The sequence below is a fragment of the Micromesistius poutassou genome (assembly GCF_964030765.1).
Source record: "Micromesistius poutassou genome assembly, chromosome: 19".
In the NCBI taxonomy this organism is placed as follows: Eukaryota; Metazoa; Chordata; class Actinopteri; order Gadiformes; family Gadidae; genus Micromesistius; species Micromesistius poutassou.
In genome coordinates, this window is record NC_140289.1 from 6,755,099 (window position 1) to 6,772,598 (window position 17,500).

A 17,500-nucleotide genomic window follows, 5' to 3' on the forward strand; every position below is an offset into this window, starting at 1 on the left:
CAAGATAAATGAATGGATTAGAAAAAAATGAATCTACCACGATTGAATGGAATATAATAAAGTAAAAATTTATAGGACAGAAAAGAATATAAATTAAAATAATGGAATAGCAAACATACAACAACACACACACAATTGAACATAGAATAGAAATAATAGTAATAATAGAAATAATAGTACACAATATAATAGATTCTAGAATATGGAACATTTTTCTCATATCCTACCTATGGAGAACATGGTTTGCCAATGGATTTTAAATTTTCTGCTAGATGAATTCAATATTATGCTGCATGCTTTAAAAAAACAACAACAAAGCAATGCCTACGATCTGGTCACTTGTCACTGTTTCTAATAAGATAAAGACACATTCTGGCCAAAGACATTCCACTCCAGATTCTATGGGTTGATTCATGTCACAAGGACCTCAATCAGAGCCCTCTGACCCCCAGTGGGGGCCAGCTGTATTTCCCTCCACTTCTCTCACAGCAGCCCATTTATTTAACTCTCTCCGGACACAATGGAGAGAAAAGAGAGCTTTGACCCCAAACCGAGAGGCTCCTTGACCCAGAATGGAGGCCTGCTTTCTCCAACCCAATGGATTTCTGTACAGCGTGGCCAGAAACGGGTTCTGTCGGTAACTGCAGGCGCGCCAGCGGTTGGCTGACACACACGTCACTTTATGATGGATGTTAGGCTGGATCCTTATGAGCTGGCCCTCAGCAATACTGCTGCTTTAGAGGCTCAGCGCTGCTCCATACGCTGTGTGGCTCACCCTGTAGCACAGGTCCTTACCAAACCTCCCATATCTGTTGTATAAAGATACAGGGCAGCCGCGGCCGTGGCACTGGATCTATTAAGGTTGACCCCATCATGGCTCCTCATTAAAATGTTAAGGTGCAGGGCTGTTAGCGCAAGCTATTAAAAACACATGTAGTGCAGGAGTCGGTGGATGAATGTGGTCAGTGTGGAGGTCCTGGGCAGCGCCCAGTCCACCAACAGTAAGAAACTCATTGTACGGGGCAGCTCCCAGTGTCCACCAGTAGAAAGCTGTGGTTGTACTGGGCAGCTTCCAGTCCCCTGACAGTAAAAAAACAACAACATTATACTGGGCAGCTCCCAGTCCCCCAACAGTAAGACAGTCGTTGTACTGGGCAGCTCCCAGTGTCAACCAGTAGAAGACTGTGGTTGTACTGGGCAGCTCCTAGTGTCCACCAGTAGAATACTGTGGTTGTACTGGGCAGCTACCAGTGTCCACCAGTAGAAAACTGTGGTTGTATTGGGCAGCTACCAGTGTCCACCAGTGGTTGTAGACTCTATCACACATCCCTGATGGTGAGTGGTGATTGGTCAGTCCCTGTTACATTATGAAAACCTCCACTCCAACTCTCTCCTCATTCAACTTGTGTCACCGTGGAAACATGGGCCCCAGCTGTGTGGCTGCATCATTCACCTAACTGCCCACCCACATATGACATGCACACGTACACACACACACACACACACACACACACACACAGACACACCTGTCTCCTCTCCTCATTGACCCGTAATGGAGGCCTCCTTTCATCCCTTCCCACTCTAATCCCCCAGCCCGGCAGGCACTGGGGCCCCAGAGGAGCTGGCCCTCGGCTGACCTGCTCCGGGGCCCTCATCTCTTATCTCTGGGCTGGAATGGATGGTGACTGAGTGAAGCAATGTGTGTGTCTGTGTGTAGAGTTGGTGTGCGTGTGTGTGTGTGTGGATACCGTCATCGCTGAAGTCATCCACCAGAATAATCTCATGAATCAGGTGAACTGGAGTCCTGTTCAACACACTGGAGAGAGAGAGAGAGAGAGAGAGAGAGGAGAGAGAGAGAGAGAGAGAGAGAGAGAGAGAGAGAGAGAGAGAGAGAGAGCGAGAGAGAGAGAGAAGGTAGGAAACGGAAGATTCGTCAGCTGTGATATTTTTTCAAAATTATAAAAAAAGATTCTACAGTAAATAAACCCATACCAACAGCCAGACACACATATAAACACAGATGAATAAACACGTACACACACACACACACCCACACACACACAGATCTGAATGCTCATATACATTCATCATAAACAACAAAAAATATAGATGCCTGTGGATGCACACACACACACACACACAACACACACACACACACAGGTAGGCAAGTCCATTATGCATGAGCAGTGCAGCGTATGAAATATATTGAAAATGTCAACCAACGGGAATGCGTTTGAAACGTGTGAACCACTGTGATGTGCTTTTCCTTCCAAGAACCAAAGCTATTTCATTAAAGAGGAAGATTGAAACATTAAAAATTCATAACTTTCAGACGATGAAATTGACAAATAAAATCTTTTGTTATTGTGCTTTTTGATTTACTCTTGTGAACACTCCCCCCTTCCCCTTCTCTCTGTTTTTATTCTCAGTCTTCATGGGAAAGGATAGGATTGGACACAGAAAGTGCATTCATCCATTTGTCTAGCAACCTGTCTATCGTCTGTCTGTCTCTCTGTCTGTCTGTCTGTCTGTCAGTCTACCTAGCTACTATCCATATATCTACCATCCATCTATGTATCTTTCAAGCCATCAATCTGTCTGTCTATCTATCTATATATCTATCTCTCTCTCCATCCGTCCATCCATCCGTCCATCCATCCATCTACCCTCTCTGCTGACAGACAGGCGGACATGAATGGAAGGATGCTGCCTTTTTCTGTCCTTCTCTCTTTCATTCCTCTTCTTCCATTTCTAGCCCTTCACTTTATTTTCACTTCATTCACATCCTCCTTTTTATAAAAAGTCCTCCTTTCCTTGTCTTTCCTCTCTATGATCTTTCTACACACAAACACACACACACACACACACACACACACACACACACACACACACACACACACACACACACAACACACTCTTCCTTTATTGTTTAGTGGTTCGCAGTCCCGGTATAGCAGTGAGACTCGACCTCCCCTTGCCCCAGGGCATGCTGGGAGGAGGACTATCTCCGGTTCCCAGAGAGCCCCCTATCAGCCTGTGAAGACGGCTAGCTCTGAAACCAGGAGCCTCGGTTTGCACTGCGCTCCGTGATACGTCTGTCTTTGCCAGGGAGCGAACATGATTCATTATCTAAATGGACCATTTGTTGGGGAAGGATATACTCCTCCACCATGCCCCTGAGGCATGAGAGGTAATTTACTGCTCACGTAAGGGTATAGCACCTTTACCTTTTGAAGTGCTGCTGCCTTGCTCTACATATTTAGTAACACAGGGAATAGAACCCTTGCCTTTTGAAGGGTAAGTACGTTGCTCCGCATATTCAGTCACACAAGGAATGGCACCGTGACCATTTTAAGTGCTGCTGCCTTGCTCTACATATTTATCCACACAGGGAATAGAACCCTTACCTTTGGAAGGGTTAGTGCGTTGTTCCTAATATTTAGTCATGCTGGCAATAGAACCCCTGACCTCCTGAAGTGTAAGTACCTTGCTCTCCATATTAAGGCACACAGGGAATGGAACCTTTAGCTTTTGGGGTAAACACAGGGAATTGAACCACCAATAATGGGGGGATTAGTGCCTTGCACATGGAACCCATTGGAATGGAGGCTAAATGGAGGCTGATTGGTGTGTTCCCCTCAGTGTGTGGAGACCTAGACCCAATATATATCTAAAATGCAATAGGCTGGGTTGGCCTTTTTACGCATTTAATGGGAGATTATCCCCGGAGCACCTATGGATTCACCTGACTAGGCACTGGGACACAAGAACGAGGTGCATGGTCTTAAAACGGACATCCCTCCCCTCTATGTGGTCTATGGAGCGTTTCCTATTGGTTAACGACGTCCTGTCACAGGTTCCAGGTTCTGTTCCTGTTCCGTTCTGTGTAGTTTAAGGGCTCGGGGAAGGCTGTTATAAACGGTTGGTTAGGTGGATGGGAATGAACTCGTTTTCCCATGAAACATGAAAAATGCTCTCTCGTGTATCATATCACACAGACTCTGTGCCGTCCCTGACGGTTTCTTTCACGCACATACACTCATGCACACGCTCGCTCACACACACACACACACACACACACACACACACACACACACACACACACATATGCATGCACACTCACACACTCATCCAACTATAGATCACTGCAAAAAAAAAAAGAAACATCCCACTCAATCTGAGCACCTACAGCCTCCTCCATCTATCACACACAAATGTGTCCGAGGGGGTCTACTGTCAATAAAGTTATTCTGGAGATCCAGTGAGTTTAATCTCTCTCCCTCTCTGCTAAGAATGCCCAGCCAGCACGACAGCTTCTGGGAAGAGAAAGCCCTTATTCAGCGGCTCAATAGAGACTGTCTGCTGAGCAAGAGCTGTATTGAGAGAGCTGCTGATCTAGTAGACATACATCTACGCTCATTAAGCTCACACACATATCAGCCCACAGACAGACAGGGGGAAAAGGGAGACGGGAAGGTGGAAAGACAGACGGGCAGTCAGAGAGACAGACACGAAAGATCTTTCTACTCCGTTGAGTGACAGGAATTAATGTCTGTCTGTTCTGTTCCAGCAAAGTTTTTTCAAGGATTCAAGGAAACTCAAGGATTATACAGAAGGACACGCAGCACGCACCTCCACACACACACACACACACACACACACACACAGACCCACACTCACACATACAATCCCTTTAAACCCATTGAGATTGCGTCTGATCTCTCAAAGCTTTTCTTCTTCTCTTCGCTGTCCTTTTCCTCACTCTCAACGCCCCTCTCTCCCCCCTTTGTCTCTCTCTTCCTTTCTCTCTCTCTCTCGCACTCCATTTCTCCCGCCCACTCTCTCTCTCTCTCTCCCCCTCTCTCTCTATCTATCTCTCTCAAATTCCCCATGGACTCTCTGCCCCTACTTCCTTTACCCATCCTCTCTCTCTCCCTCTCCCAATCTCACCCTCTCTCGCTCAGCCCCTCTCTCTCTCTCCCTCTCCCCAATCCATCCCATCTATCCATCTCTGTCTACTTATCTGCTGATAGCGTGGGTGGCTATGTGTGTGTGTGGCGGGGAGGGGGCTCTGGCAGGGGCAGAGGAGATGGAATCAATCGTTGGATTAGGTCTTGATTAAATATCGACAGAGCACTCGGCTCCCTGCCGGCCCCCGGCACTTTGATGACTTTGAACGGCGAGAGAGAGAGAGAGGGGGAGAGGGACAGGGAGGGTGAACAAGAGATAGGGATGGAGAGAGAGAGAGAGAGAGGGAGAGAGTGAGAGAGCGAGAGGAGGGGGGGCGAGGGACAGAGAGGGAGGGTGAACAAGAGATAGGGATGGAGAGAGAGAGAGAGAGAGAGAGAGAGAGAGAGAGAAAGATGGAGAAAGATGGAGAAAGATAAAGAGGGAGAGAGTGAGAGAGAGAGGGGGAGAAATAGAGACAAAGGGAGAGAGAGAGAGAGGGAGAAAGAGAGGGGGAGTTAGAACGAGAGAGTGATAGAGACAGAGAAAGGGAGAGAGTGCTCTAGAGAGGGATAGAGAGAGATAGAGAGAGATAGAGAGAGAGAGATTGAGCGTCAGCGGGGGCCAATCAAACTATTATTCCCCCCCACCCCCCCGCTTCCCCCTGCTTCCCCCAGCTCTGCGGCGCATCGTATTAAACACTTTTATCTCGTAGAACGAAGGACGATCAATCCTGACCAAAGTTATGATTTATATTCCGAGTCTGTCGTTGTGTCTGTGAGTCTTTAAACACACAAAAATGCATGGGAGAGCAGGACTTGAAAAAATGATATAAAGGCAGTAAGACAGCATACAGGTGTGCGGGCACACACATACACACACACACACACGCACAGACATGCACGCACAGACACGCACGCACAGACACAGGTGCACACACACAGAGCAGAAGAGGCACAATGGGGTTCAGACGGACAGATTGCAGTTTAATTGGTGCAACGTTTTGAGGAAATCTTCAGAGAAGGACACATTGACCCACACACACACACACACACACACACACACACACACACACACACACACACACACACACACACACACACACACACACACACACAGTGTCCTCTGTGACAGTAAGGAGAGACAGCCTGTCCCTGCTGACTGCTTCTGGAATAATGAGCTGACTCCTGGCCAAAACTACCAGTGCACGTGTGTGTGTGTGTGTGTGTGTGTGTGTGTGTGTCTTTGTGTGTGTGTGTGTGTGTGTGTCTGTGTGTGTTTGTCTTTGTGTATGTGTGGGTCAGTATATCTTTGTGTGTGTGCGTGTGTGTATGTATTTGCGTGTGTGTGGTGTTTGGTGTGTGTGTGTGTGTGTGCGCGTGAGTGTGTGTGTGTTACCTGCGAATGGTGCGCAGCAGCGTGGACCTGGCCTCGTTGTGATAGGTGATGATGATGGAGGTAGGAGGAAGATCTGGGTCATAGTGGAGAGCAGTGCATCTGCAGAGAGAGAGACATAGAGGAAGAGCGAGAGAGAGAGAGAGAGAGAGAGAGAGAGAGAGAGAGAGAGAGAGAGAGAGAGGGTAAGAGAAAGAGAGTGAGAGAGCGAGAGAAAGGGAGAGAGGGAAAGAGAAAGAGACAAAGAGTGAGACACACACACAGACACACACAGACAAAGAGAGGGCGTAAGACAAAGAGTGAATGTCAGATCGCCAACCCATGAATTACTACAGTCGAACATTATGCTACAATATAATAGCACACAAAATAACAAATGATGTGAAAACCCTGGGCACAAGTGAAGTATATTTAGAGTATATTATTCTAATTCAGTGATTAAAAGAACACCAGAGGAGCAATATCATTTGAGCAGTGTGAGATTAAAGCTGGGAATAGCTTCAACAGATTCTACCCTGAGGGAGTTTCTGCGGTGCCCTTTAGATGGCTTTAGGGTCAGCGGGGTCATGTCGTGTTGGCCCGTCCAGCCCCTGGAGACTGGAACTGTGATTAAGGGCTATACGGATACACTTAACTCGATTTTAGTGGCCATAAGGCATGGCCTCTCACAGAGCTGTACAACAATTGTGATGCGAGGACAGGCCTGGTTTTGTGAACAATGATTTAGAAAAATGTTTCGCCCTACTCCATCTTGATTAATTTGCCCTGCACACATTTGACTGGTCTACAGTAACCTAACTATAGATATAGATTGTTTACATTTGTATATATACTGTGTATATATATATATATATATACAAACGTAAACAATCTATATCTGAGCTGTTCTGTGTGTGATTCTTATGTGCAAAGAGAGATCCTTGTCGGTACTTTCTGCTGTGGCTCTCTCCTTACCTGCCGGGGATTAATGAAGTACATCTTATCTTGTACATCATCTTTACAACTTTGCATGAAACCCAAGTACATTTTACACAAAACAAGAAGGGTGAACAACAAAGCACTTAAGATGAATCATGTCCCCAGGCCAGGATATAAGAGACTCTTCACTTTGTTTCTGTATCTTTCTGAGGGAACGTAAAGCAACACAGAACTCACCATCACCTGAGACAATTTTATTCCTTCTTTTTATTATTGCTGTTGGTCTGATTGATTGGGAATTATCTTTTACCTCCCACAAGGTTTGGTTCAGCTGTCAGTATAAGTATGTACTTTGGTACACCCTGTAATTTAGTTCCTTCTATCATTACCAACCAACAATAATCTGTTGAAATACGAAAGGGCCACAATTAGTCGTTAATTCTAACCCTTGTCATTCTCTCCTTTATCGGCTACAAGATTGTTTTCAGGTGTGCTGCTTCTATACTATACACACACCCTTAACAGTATCCCTTTTCCTAATGCACACACACACACACACACATACACACACACACACACACACACACACACACACACACACACACACACACACACACACACACACACACACACATTTATACAGGAATCCTCTCACACACACACACACACACACACACACACACACACACACACACACACACACACACAACCAGACATTCAAACATTCAAATACACATAAACACACATTTAATGAGGCTTCAGCAGGTAATATATTATTCATAACTCAACAGGTCCTCCTGTCACTTCTGGGTGTCTGTAAGTGTGTGTGTGTGTGTGTGTGTGTGTGTGGAGACTATGAAAAAGACAGCTGTGTGTACATGTGATGTATGGTGTGTGTGTGTGTGTCTTTCATGCATGTAGTTCATGGTTGGTCAAACTATAGATGCTGACCAAGCAATGCACACACAGACACACACACACACACACACACACACACATACACCCAAACTGCATGGTAATGAGCAGGCTGGCCTTTACCCATCACAGTGATGGATGGGTGACATTTCCCAGCACAAGACCCTCCACCTAGTCTGTCATGACCCTGCCTCCAGGCCCACCACACCTCCTCCTCCAAACCCCTTCACCACACTCACGCTTCCCTTTGGACAACACACCCACCCCCATCTACCTCCACCCTACCCATGACCAACCACATCCAGCTATTGACCACCCCCAGCCTTCTTACGCTCACTGCCTCTCAGTGACATTGAATCACCACCAACCACCTCCACCCACCAACCACATCTTCCACCAACAACTTCTATCCACCTCAACCCTTGCAACAAACCTCTACCTACCAACCACCTCCATCCACAAAACACCAATACTGACCTCCATCCACCAACCTACTACCAACCAACTCCAACCGACATTTCTCTCGCTCCATCTCCCTCCCCCTCACTTTCTCACTTTCTCTCTCACACACACACACACACTCACATGGCCACAAGCATGCACTCAGGATATCAGAACCGGAGAGAAAGTAAGAAAGAAAGAAATATAAAGCAAGAAAGCAAGAAAGAATGAAAGAATGAAAGAATGAAAGAATGAAAGAATGAAAGAATGAAAGAATGAAAGAATGAAAGAATGAAAGAAAGGGGAATCGAAAGAATAGAATGGAAATGAACATAATAAAATAGAATAGTGAAGAATGAAGGGATTAGCTAAAGGTCAGGTACCTGTAGAAAATAATTGGTTCTATGTGCATGTGCATGTGTGGTGTCGTGCACGTGTCGGCAGGTTGGCAGGGGGACAGACAATGGTACCGCCAGGTCATAGACAATGACTCTGACATTTAGCACAAAACCGTGCATGTGTGAGAAGTGTGTGTGTGTGTGTGTGTGTGTGTGCATGTATGTGTGTGTGTGCGTGTGTGTGTGTGTGTGCGTGTATGTGTGTGTGTGCGTGTGTGTGTGTGTGTGTGTGTGTGTGTGTGTGTGTGTGTGTGTGCATGTGCATAAGTGACGTGTCTGCGTAAGTGAGTTGTTGTGTGAGTGACATATGTGTATGTGTGTGTATATGGAATTCAAGAAACGTGTGTGTGTGTGTGTGTGCATGAGTGACGTGTGTGTGTGTGTGTGTGTGTGTGTGAGTGACGTGTGCTTTGTATATGTTTGTGAGTGCCTGTGTGTGTGTGTTTGAATGACATGTGTTTGTGTGTACCTGTGTGTGTATCTGTCTGTGTTTGTGTATGTCTGTGTTTGAGTGAGATGTGTTTGAGTAACATGTGTTTGTGTGTACCTGTGTGTGTATCTGTCTGTGTTTGAGTGACATGTGTTTGAGTGACATGTGTTTGTCTGTCTGTGTGTGTGTGTGTGTGTGTGTGTGTGTGTGTGTGTGTGTGTGTGTGTGTGTGTGTGTCTGTGCTTGTGTGTGTGTTTATTTGTGTGTGTGCATGGATGCTAGTGGGCTCATTACTAATCGAATTAAACCAACTGGATGTTTTTGATCTAATTTAAGTGAATGTTTTTGCATGTCTGAGTAGTGTACGCTTCGTTAGGAGAGCTTGCAGATTGTAAATAGAGTTACAATTGTACAAACGTTATTATATTTACACTTTGATTATTCGCTCTCTTGCTCTCTCTCGTTCGTTTGTTCTCTCCCTCACTGTTTTATCTCCAGCTAATCAAATAAGCACTCTCTCCCTCTCACTCTCTCCCTCTCCCTCTCTCTCCCCATTCATTCTGCGTATCTCTCCATCTCTCCTTTGACTTGTGTCCTTCTTTAGTTTTGCTCTGGTTGATTTATTCACTAAATCTACCAGAGGAGAACGATAAGGCTTCCACATTCCTCCCCCTGTGTGCGTGTGTGTGTGTGTGTGTGTGTGTGTGCGGTGATAAATATACTATCTTGCAGCTATATTTGTTATTTGTTAAACGTTTCTTATATCATCATTGTAATATTTTTTTCCCTACAAATTGCTTTTATTATTATTAAACAGTGAGATGTAAATGGAGGGTATTATTTTTAATCAAACCAATACATTGGTTTAGCTCATAACACATTTACTTCTTTCACAAACCACATTCATTATTATCCGACTAAGAAATGAATAAAAATTGCATGATTACTATTTGGAAAGGATTCATTACATTGTCATTATTATTTTTTTTGTTGTTGAGGAAGATTTTAATTAAATCCTTTTTCAGACCATATTAATAAAATCTGAACTGCGCCGGCAATGTTGTACATCGACTGTCGTGTTGTATGAATACAGCTTGTTGAATTAAATTCAATCGAACTGAAGAGAATTTAATTGAATTCAACGGGAATTACTGCGGGGGATCATCGCGTCGTGTCAATAAAGCTTGTTGAATTGAACTGAAGTTAATGGAATATATTGGTACAGGTGACACGAAAAAAGACAGGAAACGGCGGTGAACAAAAACCGAAGGGATGCAACGCGGTGGTGGGAATAAAGGAATAACCGAGCGGAGTGGCAGTTGGAAGAAAGGATTGAAAACCGATTAGAGGAGGACAAACGACCGGAGAGGAGAGGGGGGAACGGCCGAGAGGAGGGAAGTTGTTTTTCTGATAGATGACTGATGTTGGAGATAATAAGACCACGCTCCGTCTCCTGCAATGTGTGTGTGAGAGGGTGCTTGTATCACGTGTGTGTCAATGGGATTGTCTGTGTGTGTGTGTGTGTGTGTGTGTGTGTGTGTGTGTGTGTGTGACAGAGAGAGTGACAGAAAGAGAGAAGGAGAGGATGGATAAGAGAGAGGAGGAGGAGAAGGAGGAGGAAGAGAGAGAGAGCGAGAGAGAGAGAGAGCGAGAGAGAGCGAGAGCGAGAGAGAGAAAGAGAGAAGGGGAGGAGAGAGAAGAGAGGAGAGAGAGAAGGGGAAGACAGAGAAGAGAGGAGAGAGAGAAGGAGGAGAGGAGATGAGAATAGAGGAGAGGAAAGGACAGGAGAAGAGAGAGGAGATGAGAATAGAGAGGAGGAGAGGAGCGGAGAGAGAAGAGAGTGGATGTTTACTGTCGATTGTTATCCAGATGGTGGAAAATAATTTATATTAGATTAGATGTGTGTTTGTGTGTGTGTGTGTGTGTGTGTGTGTGTGTCTGTGTGTGCATGCGTGCACATCCGTGTGTGTTTGTGTGTGTATAACTGTGTTTGTGTGTGGGAGGCGGGACACAACTCATCAAGAGATCATCTGGGGTGAAAGCATAGGTCAAAACAAACACACACACACACACACGCATGCACACACACCAAAACACACGTGCATGCACATGTGTTTATCTACACATAGATAAACACCCTCCCCCCCCGGCACACACACACACACACACACACACACACACACACACACACACACACACACACACTGAAGCACAGACAAACACATTGGCACACACACACACACACACACACATACACACACACACACACAAAAGGTACAAAGTGTTGAATATTCCTGAATGTTATTCGACCAAGAAATCCCATTAGCACATATTCTAAGTGGATGAATAGTTTGAAAGAGCAGATTTAGATTGGTTAATCCGTTTTTTTTTCATGGACACAATCACTTGTCCTCATACTCAAGGAGAGGAGGGGAGAAGAGGAGGAGGGAGGAGAAGAAAGGAGAAAAGAGGCAAGGAAATAGGGTGGAAAGGAGTGGACAAGAGGGGAGAGAACTGGAGAGTAAGAGAAGAGAGGAGAAAGGAGAGGAGAGGTAAGTGAGTCCTTGTAATGCTTTGGGTCCATAGCCAAGTGAGTGATTTATTAATCAGAGCATTCAGGAAATGTTGAGCTTCATTTCAAACGTCATACATTCAAATAAAATACAAAGAGAGACATTAGTATAAGGGCTGCCTACCTTAAATAAGTGACTTCTGCGTGCACAAATTACTACCAGCATGAAAGTCCTTAAACTAACCGTCTAGAGAGTCTTGTGAAACTATAAAATAGTGGAACATATTTTATATATATAAATACAGATGTTAAAGCCAATGTCATTTTTGTATCTATGATCAAAATGCAGTATTTTGAACACCTAAAGGGGAAAACAAATGTTAGTAGAATGAGTTGTTGTTCCTCAAATAGCTAGCATCTTTGTGTATATAGGCCTATTTCTGTATCATTTTGAATATTGTTTTAAAACTTTATCCAGTTTTTTGTATTCTACTACAGCGCTGTACTTGCTGCTGTGGTGCCCAAATTGCCCGGTTTGGATCAATCTAAATCGATCTCATCGTTGTAATTATTTCTACCTGAGATTTGGGAAGGATGGCACACATTTATACACATTTCATTACTACTGGTATGATTTACAGAAAAAACAATTATGAAGAAGTTCATTCCAAACTCCCAGCCACCCAAAAGTACCAAGCTGTCACCCAAAGATGTAGATCTCTAGGGAGTGTGTGTGTGTGTGTGTATGCACGGCGTGTGTGTAGAAGTCTGTGCGTGTGTATATGGGACTATGTATTTGTGTGTGTGTGTGTGTGAGTATGTATAAGTAAGTGGGTGTGTGGAAGCGAGCGATTTTTCGATTCGAAAGCAAAAACAAGCAGTCGTGTTTTATCTTTTTTTCTCTCTCTGCAATTACTTGTTAGTGGGTCTCGCCCCCCCTGGGGCCGTGGGATGCTTCCAGAACCTTCTGTCTGTTTGAAAAACATGAGGTCGAGTGACATAGAAAAACACTGAGTGAGCGAGAGAGAGATAAAGAGAAAGAGAGAGAGAGAGAGAGAGAGAGAGAGAGAGAGAGAGAGAGAGAGAGAGAGAGAGAGAGAGAGAGAGAGAGAGACAGAGAGAGACATAGATAAAATTCTACTGCATCACATATTCATATTTTACCATTCCCCCAGTGTGTGTGTGTGTGTGTGTGTGTGTGTGTGTGCGTCTGTGTATCTTTTAGTGTTTATATGGATGTGTCATTCTATCATTGGTATCAGTATTTCTTAACATTTGCATATTTATGTATTTGTGTGTAAGTGTGTGTTTGGTGCAGTGAAGGTATTCACAATGAGTGTATCTTTGTTTTCCCATTGGAGATACAAAGAAGTGTATAAAGTGGAATTGACTGGTAGGAATCCCTTAACCTATCGTCATCCAGCAGGCACTGAAGACCCAGCCTGCTACTGCAGCCAACCACTACAGACTACTCCTGTAGACTACTACGGTATCCTACTACTATAAACTACTACTATAGACCACTACTATAGTCTACTACTAGTCTACTACTAGTCTACTACTATAGTCTACTACTAGTCTACTACTAGTCTACTACTATAGTCTACTACTAGTCTACTACTAGTCTACTACTATAGTCTACTACTAGTCTACTACTATAGTCTACTACTAGTTTACTACTATAGTCTACTACTAGTCTACTACTATAGTCTACTACTATAGTCTACTACTATAGTCTACTACTATAGTCTACTACTATAGTCTACTACTAGTCTACTACTATAGCCTACTACTAGTCTACTACTATAGTCTACTACTAGTCTACTACTATAGCCTACTACTAGTCTACTACTATAGTCTACTACTAGTCTACTACTAGTCTACTACTATAGTCTACTACTAGTCTACTACTATAGCCTACTACTATGGGCTACTACCGTTGTCTTTACTGTAGTCTACCACTACATAGTCAGATCCTCCAGCATTCCAAAAATTGCAGTGCAATACGCAAAGATCTTTCGACTACAGTACTTGCAAATGCAATTTGTAATTTCAGAAGGGAACAATGCTGTATGACACGAGCATGTGGAAATCTCAGCGGCCTATTGCCTAACGGTCCTAAATAAGGACGTCAATTTGAAAACGTGACATTTGGTCAAAGTTACAACCAACAAATTGCAAATTCCTGTGGGAGCGAATACCATGAGTTAAATATCAGGGGAGGTTATAAGTCAATCAATGCCCTCCATCAGGGTAGTCCCATGGTTAGGGCGCTTGACTGAAGTTCCAGGTTCACAGCCTTCCTGTAGGCACCCTTGAGGAAGGTGCTTTGGATAAAAGTGTTTGTTGACAATCTGAGAATATGAATGACTAATTCAATATACTAATTCAAAATGGCATTAGAGCAACTGCAAAACACATTAGACACACACACACATCCAAACACACACACACACACACACACACACACACACACACACACACACACACACATACACATGTGCCTGTATACACAGACAATCAGATCCCCTATCCCCCCACAGTTATTCTGCTCTCATGACGTTAAGTATTCACGTATTTAATCACCCTCCTGGAGGCTAGTTATGGTTTTATTCCTTTCTGTTCATATTTATTTAATTCCCACTCGCTCCAGGTAATGCCGGATGTAATTTTGTATATGGCAGCAGTAATATTGATAGCGAATCTCATTAGCCCTAATCATTTTGGTCCTTCAATTATTCACTCACTCGCAATGTCTCTCTCTTTCTTTTTCACTCAACTTACCCCTTGTTTTCACTGCCTCTGTCCCCTCAGCACTCGCTCCCCCCTTTCCGTCCCTCCAATCCATACTGTCCCCCCCTCTCTCTGAGAGCCCACTGGGATCAGGCCAGGTGGAAGGGGTTGGAGGTGGAGGGAATGGACCCCTGTGTTGTTATTTCCTATGTTCCTCAACCTGTTTATTAGTGTTGTGATTGTTCAATGAAGAAGGTGTTGCTTAACTTGAGCAACACATTGATTGAATGTGCATCCTGCTTATCAAGCCAACTGAGAGAGAGTGATAGAGAGAGACAGAGGAAGAGAGACAGAGCATGACATCCACAGAATAAGTGTGACAGAGTAGTAGTCAGAATGAGAGAGAGAGAGAGAGAGAGAGAGAGAGAGAGAGAGAGAGAGAGAGAGAGAGAGAGAGAGAGAGAGAGAGAGAGAGAGAGAGAATTCTTCCTAAGAAGAAAGAATAGAAAAGCAAAAATGAGAGGCTGACGATGGAAAGAAGGCATAAGTGAATGAGTGGGGGGGAGGGGAGGGGGGAGAGAAGATGGAGGGTGGTCGGGAGGGGAGATAAAGAGGGAGAGGAAGACCGATGTGAACACAGCTTATGGTAATATGTTCCTGTCCCTGGAACAACTCAATCTAACAAAACCCCACACGAACACACACCCCAGCCATGGGTAGAGAGAGAGAGAGACAGACAGAGATGGAGAAAGGGGAGAGATATATAGTGTGAGGAGAGTGAGTGAGAGAGAGATACAGAGAGAGAGAGAGAGAGAGAGAGAGAGAGAGAGAGAGAGTGGAATGACAAGAACATTGTGGATGTTTATCTGGGTTTCGTGTTCTTGTTAAGTGAACATGTCCAGAGAAACCCAATACTAACATGGGTTACCATCGATGGACAGCACACACACACACACACACACACACACACACACACACACACATCACACACACACACACACACACACACACACACACACACACACACACACTCACTTCCTCTGGGGGTTTGCTGAAGCGCTCGATGTATGGATCTGCTCCCCTGCTCTCTGTCCCTTTGTTACATTGCATGGAGAAGAGGGCAGCTGGAACACACCCAGCCCGTCCTACACATACACTTAAACCTGCTATCATGTGGTCAGTATACTTAGTAACTGAGTATACATTTTGTGTGAGTGTAGTTGAATTCAGCATGAAGTTGCAAAGCACCCAAAACACGGCATTGGTATCCATCACTCCTTTGTCCTCAAGATAGGCTCTAAGAATACACCATTTGTCCAATACTGGTCACAATATGGAACGTTTTGTGTTATCATAAGTGTCTTTGATAAATGCATGAATGAAATACAGTTTAGTCGTTCTTATTTTAGCAGATGCTGATTAGATATTTTATTTATGTGTGTGTGTGTGTGTGTGTGCGTGCATGTGTGTGCGTGTATCTCCTGGGGGATACATATTTGGTTTGCTTCACCCGTAAAAACCATAATTCATTTTGTAGCTGCAAGTAACACATACACACCCACCTACACACACACACACAAACACACATTCATATATTCATGCCCGCACACGTGCATTGTAGATAGATGGCTGTGGCCAGTGAGAATAGAATAGGTTTTCCACATGGAAGATTCTTTACAATGAATCTCTGGTCACCCAGCCCACACACACACCCCTACTTAGAAACACAAACACACACACAAACAAGCACACACACACACACACACGCTTGTACACGCAAACACACAGAGGTGTAAAGTGATAAATGAAGCAATATTTCAGTGTTAAAACAGCATTCCTCTGCAGAAGGTAGCATAGGAAGAGCAATGCCTTCATATTAAAACTCACACGCACACAAACGCATGCGCACACGCACACTCAAACACACACACACACACACACACACACACACACAAAGTCCCATCTGTCAGAGTGCGGCATGGTCTGCCGGGTAGAAGAATCACCTGTATTCTCATTAGACCCCAACACACACACACACACACACACACACACACACACACAGACACACACACACATACACCAGAGAGTGCATTGTGTTGTGTCATTGTGTTAGGCCAAAGCTCAGGGGGGGCGGATTCACTGTGGCAAGCAAGAATTAAAATCACCTCTCTCTCAAACACACACACACACACACACACACACACACACACACACACACACACACATGCCCAGTGCACTCACTCACAAAGGCTTAGTGCATTGTCTGATGCCAGTTACCTCCAGGTCTAGTGGCATGGGCTCTGCTGTCCTACTTTATCACTTAAAACACACACACGCATGCACCTACACACACACACACACACACACACACACACGGGTCAAATCACTAGACTCTCTAGAGGGACAATGGTTGTTGGAAAGGCTTCCTCTGATTGGCTGAAGGTGGTCCATTGAGAGTCGCATCATTGGTCAATATGAAATATGTGTGCTACATTGTTCATAAAAACACTTACATCAGCATATGATTCCAGCTGTACAATACAGTTGATGTTGGTACGCTATCAGAAACATAACATATACACAAAAGATGAAATTCAAATATGTAAAAGTGAACTGAATTTCTAATCCTGAATGTGATGGATTCACCTGACAGACATATTTGTCAGGCATAAAGGGGGAAGATGGACAGACACAAAGAACATTTGCAGATGTATCGTATAAACCTTTCTGTCTATGAGCCTTATTACATATATGATGCATGTTATGGTTGTGTCACATACAGTCACCACACACAATTAGTCAACACACTTA

At 44.3% G+C, this 17,500-nt stretch overlaps 1 protein-coding gene across 1 annotated transcript in view; it reads right to left on the reverse strand.

Annotated features, from left to right (window-relative positions):
• galnt14 (UDP-N-acetyl-alpha-D-galactosamine:polypeptide N-acetylgalactosaminyltransferase 14 (GalNAc-T14)) overlaps nucleotides 1-17,500 on the reverse strand; it is a gene marked incomplete at its 3' end in the record, with an annotated part of 94,487 nt that overhangs the window by 34,045 nt on the left and 42,942 nt on the right. Inside the window, exons 3-4 of the mRNA XM_084484270.1 lie at nucleotides 6,346-6,444; nucleotides 1,749-1,816 (exon numbers count right to left, since the gene is read on the reverse strand). Of these exons, the coding sequence (XP_084340396.1) occupies nucleotides 1,749-1,816; nucleotides 6,346-6,444 (167 nt within the window). The remainder of the gene's footprint in view (nucleotides 1-1,748; nucleotides 1,817-6,345; nucleotides 6,445-17,500) is intronic.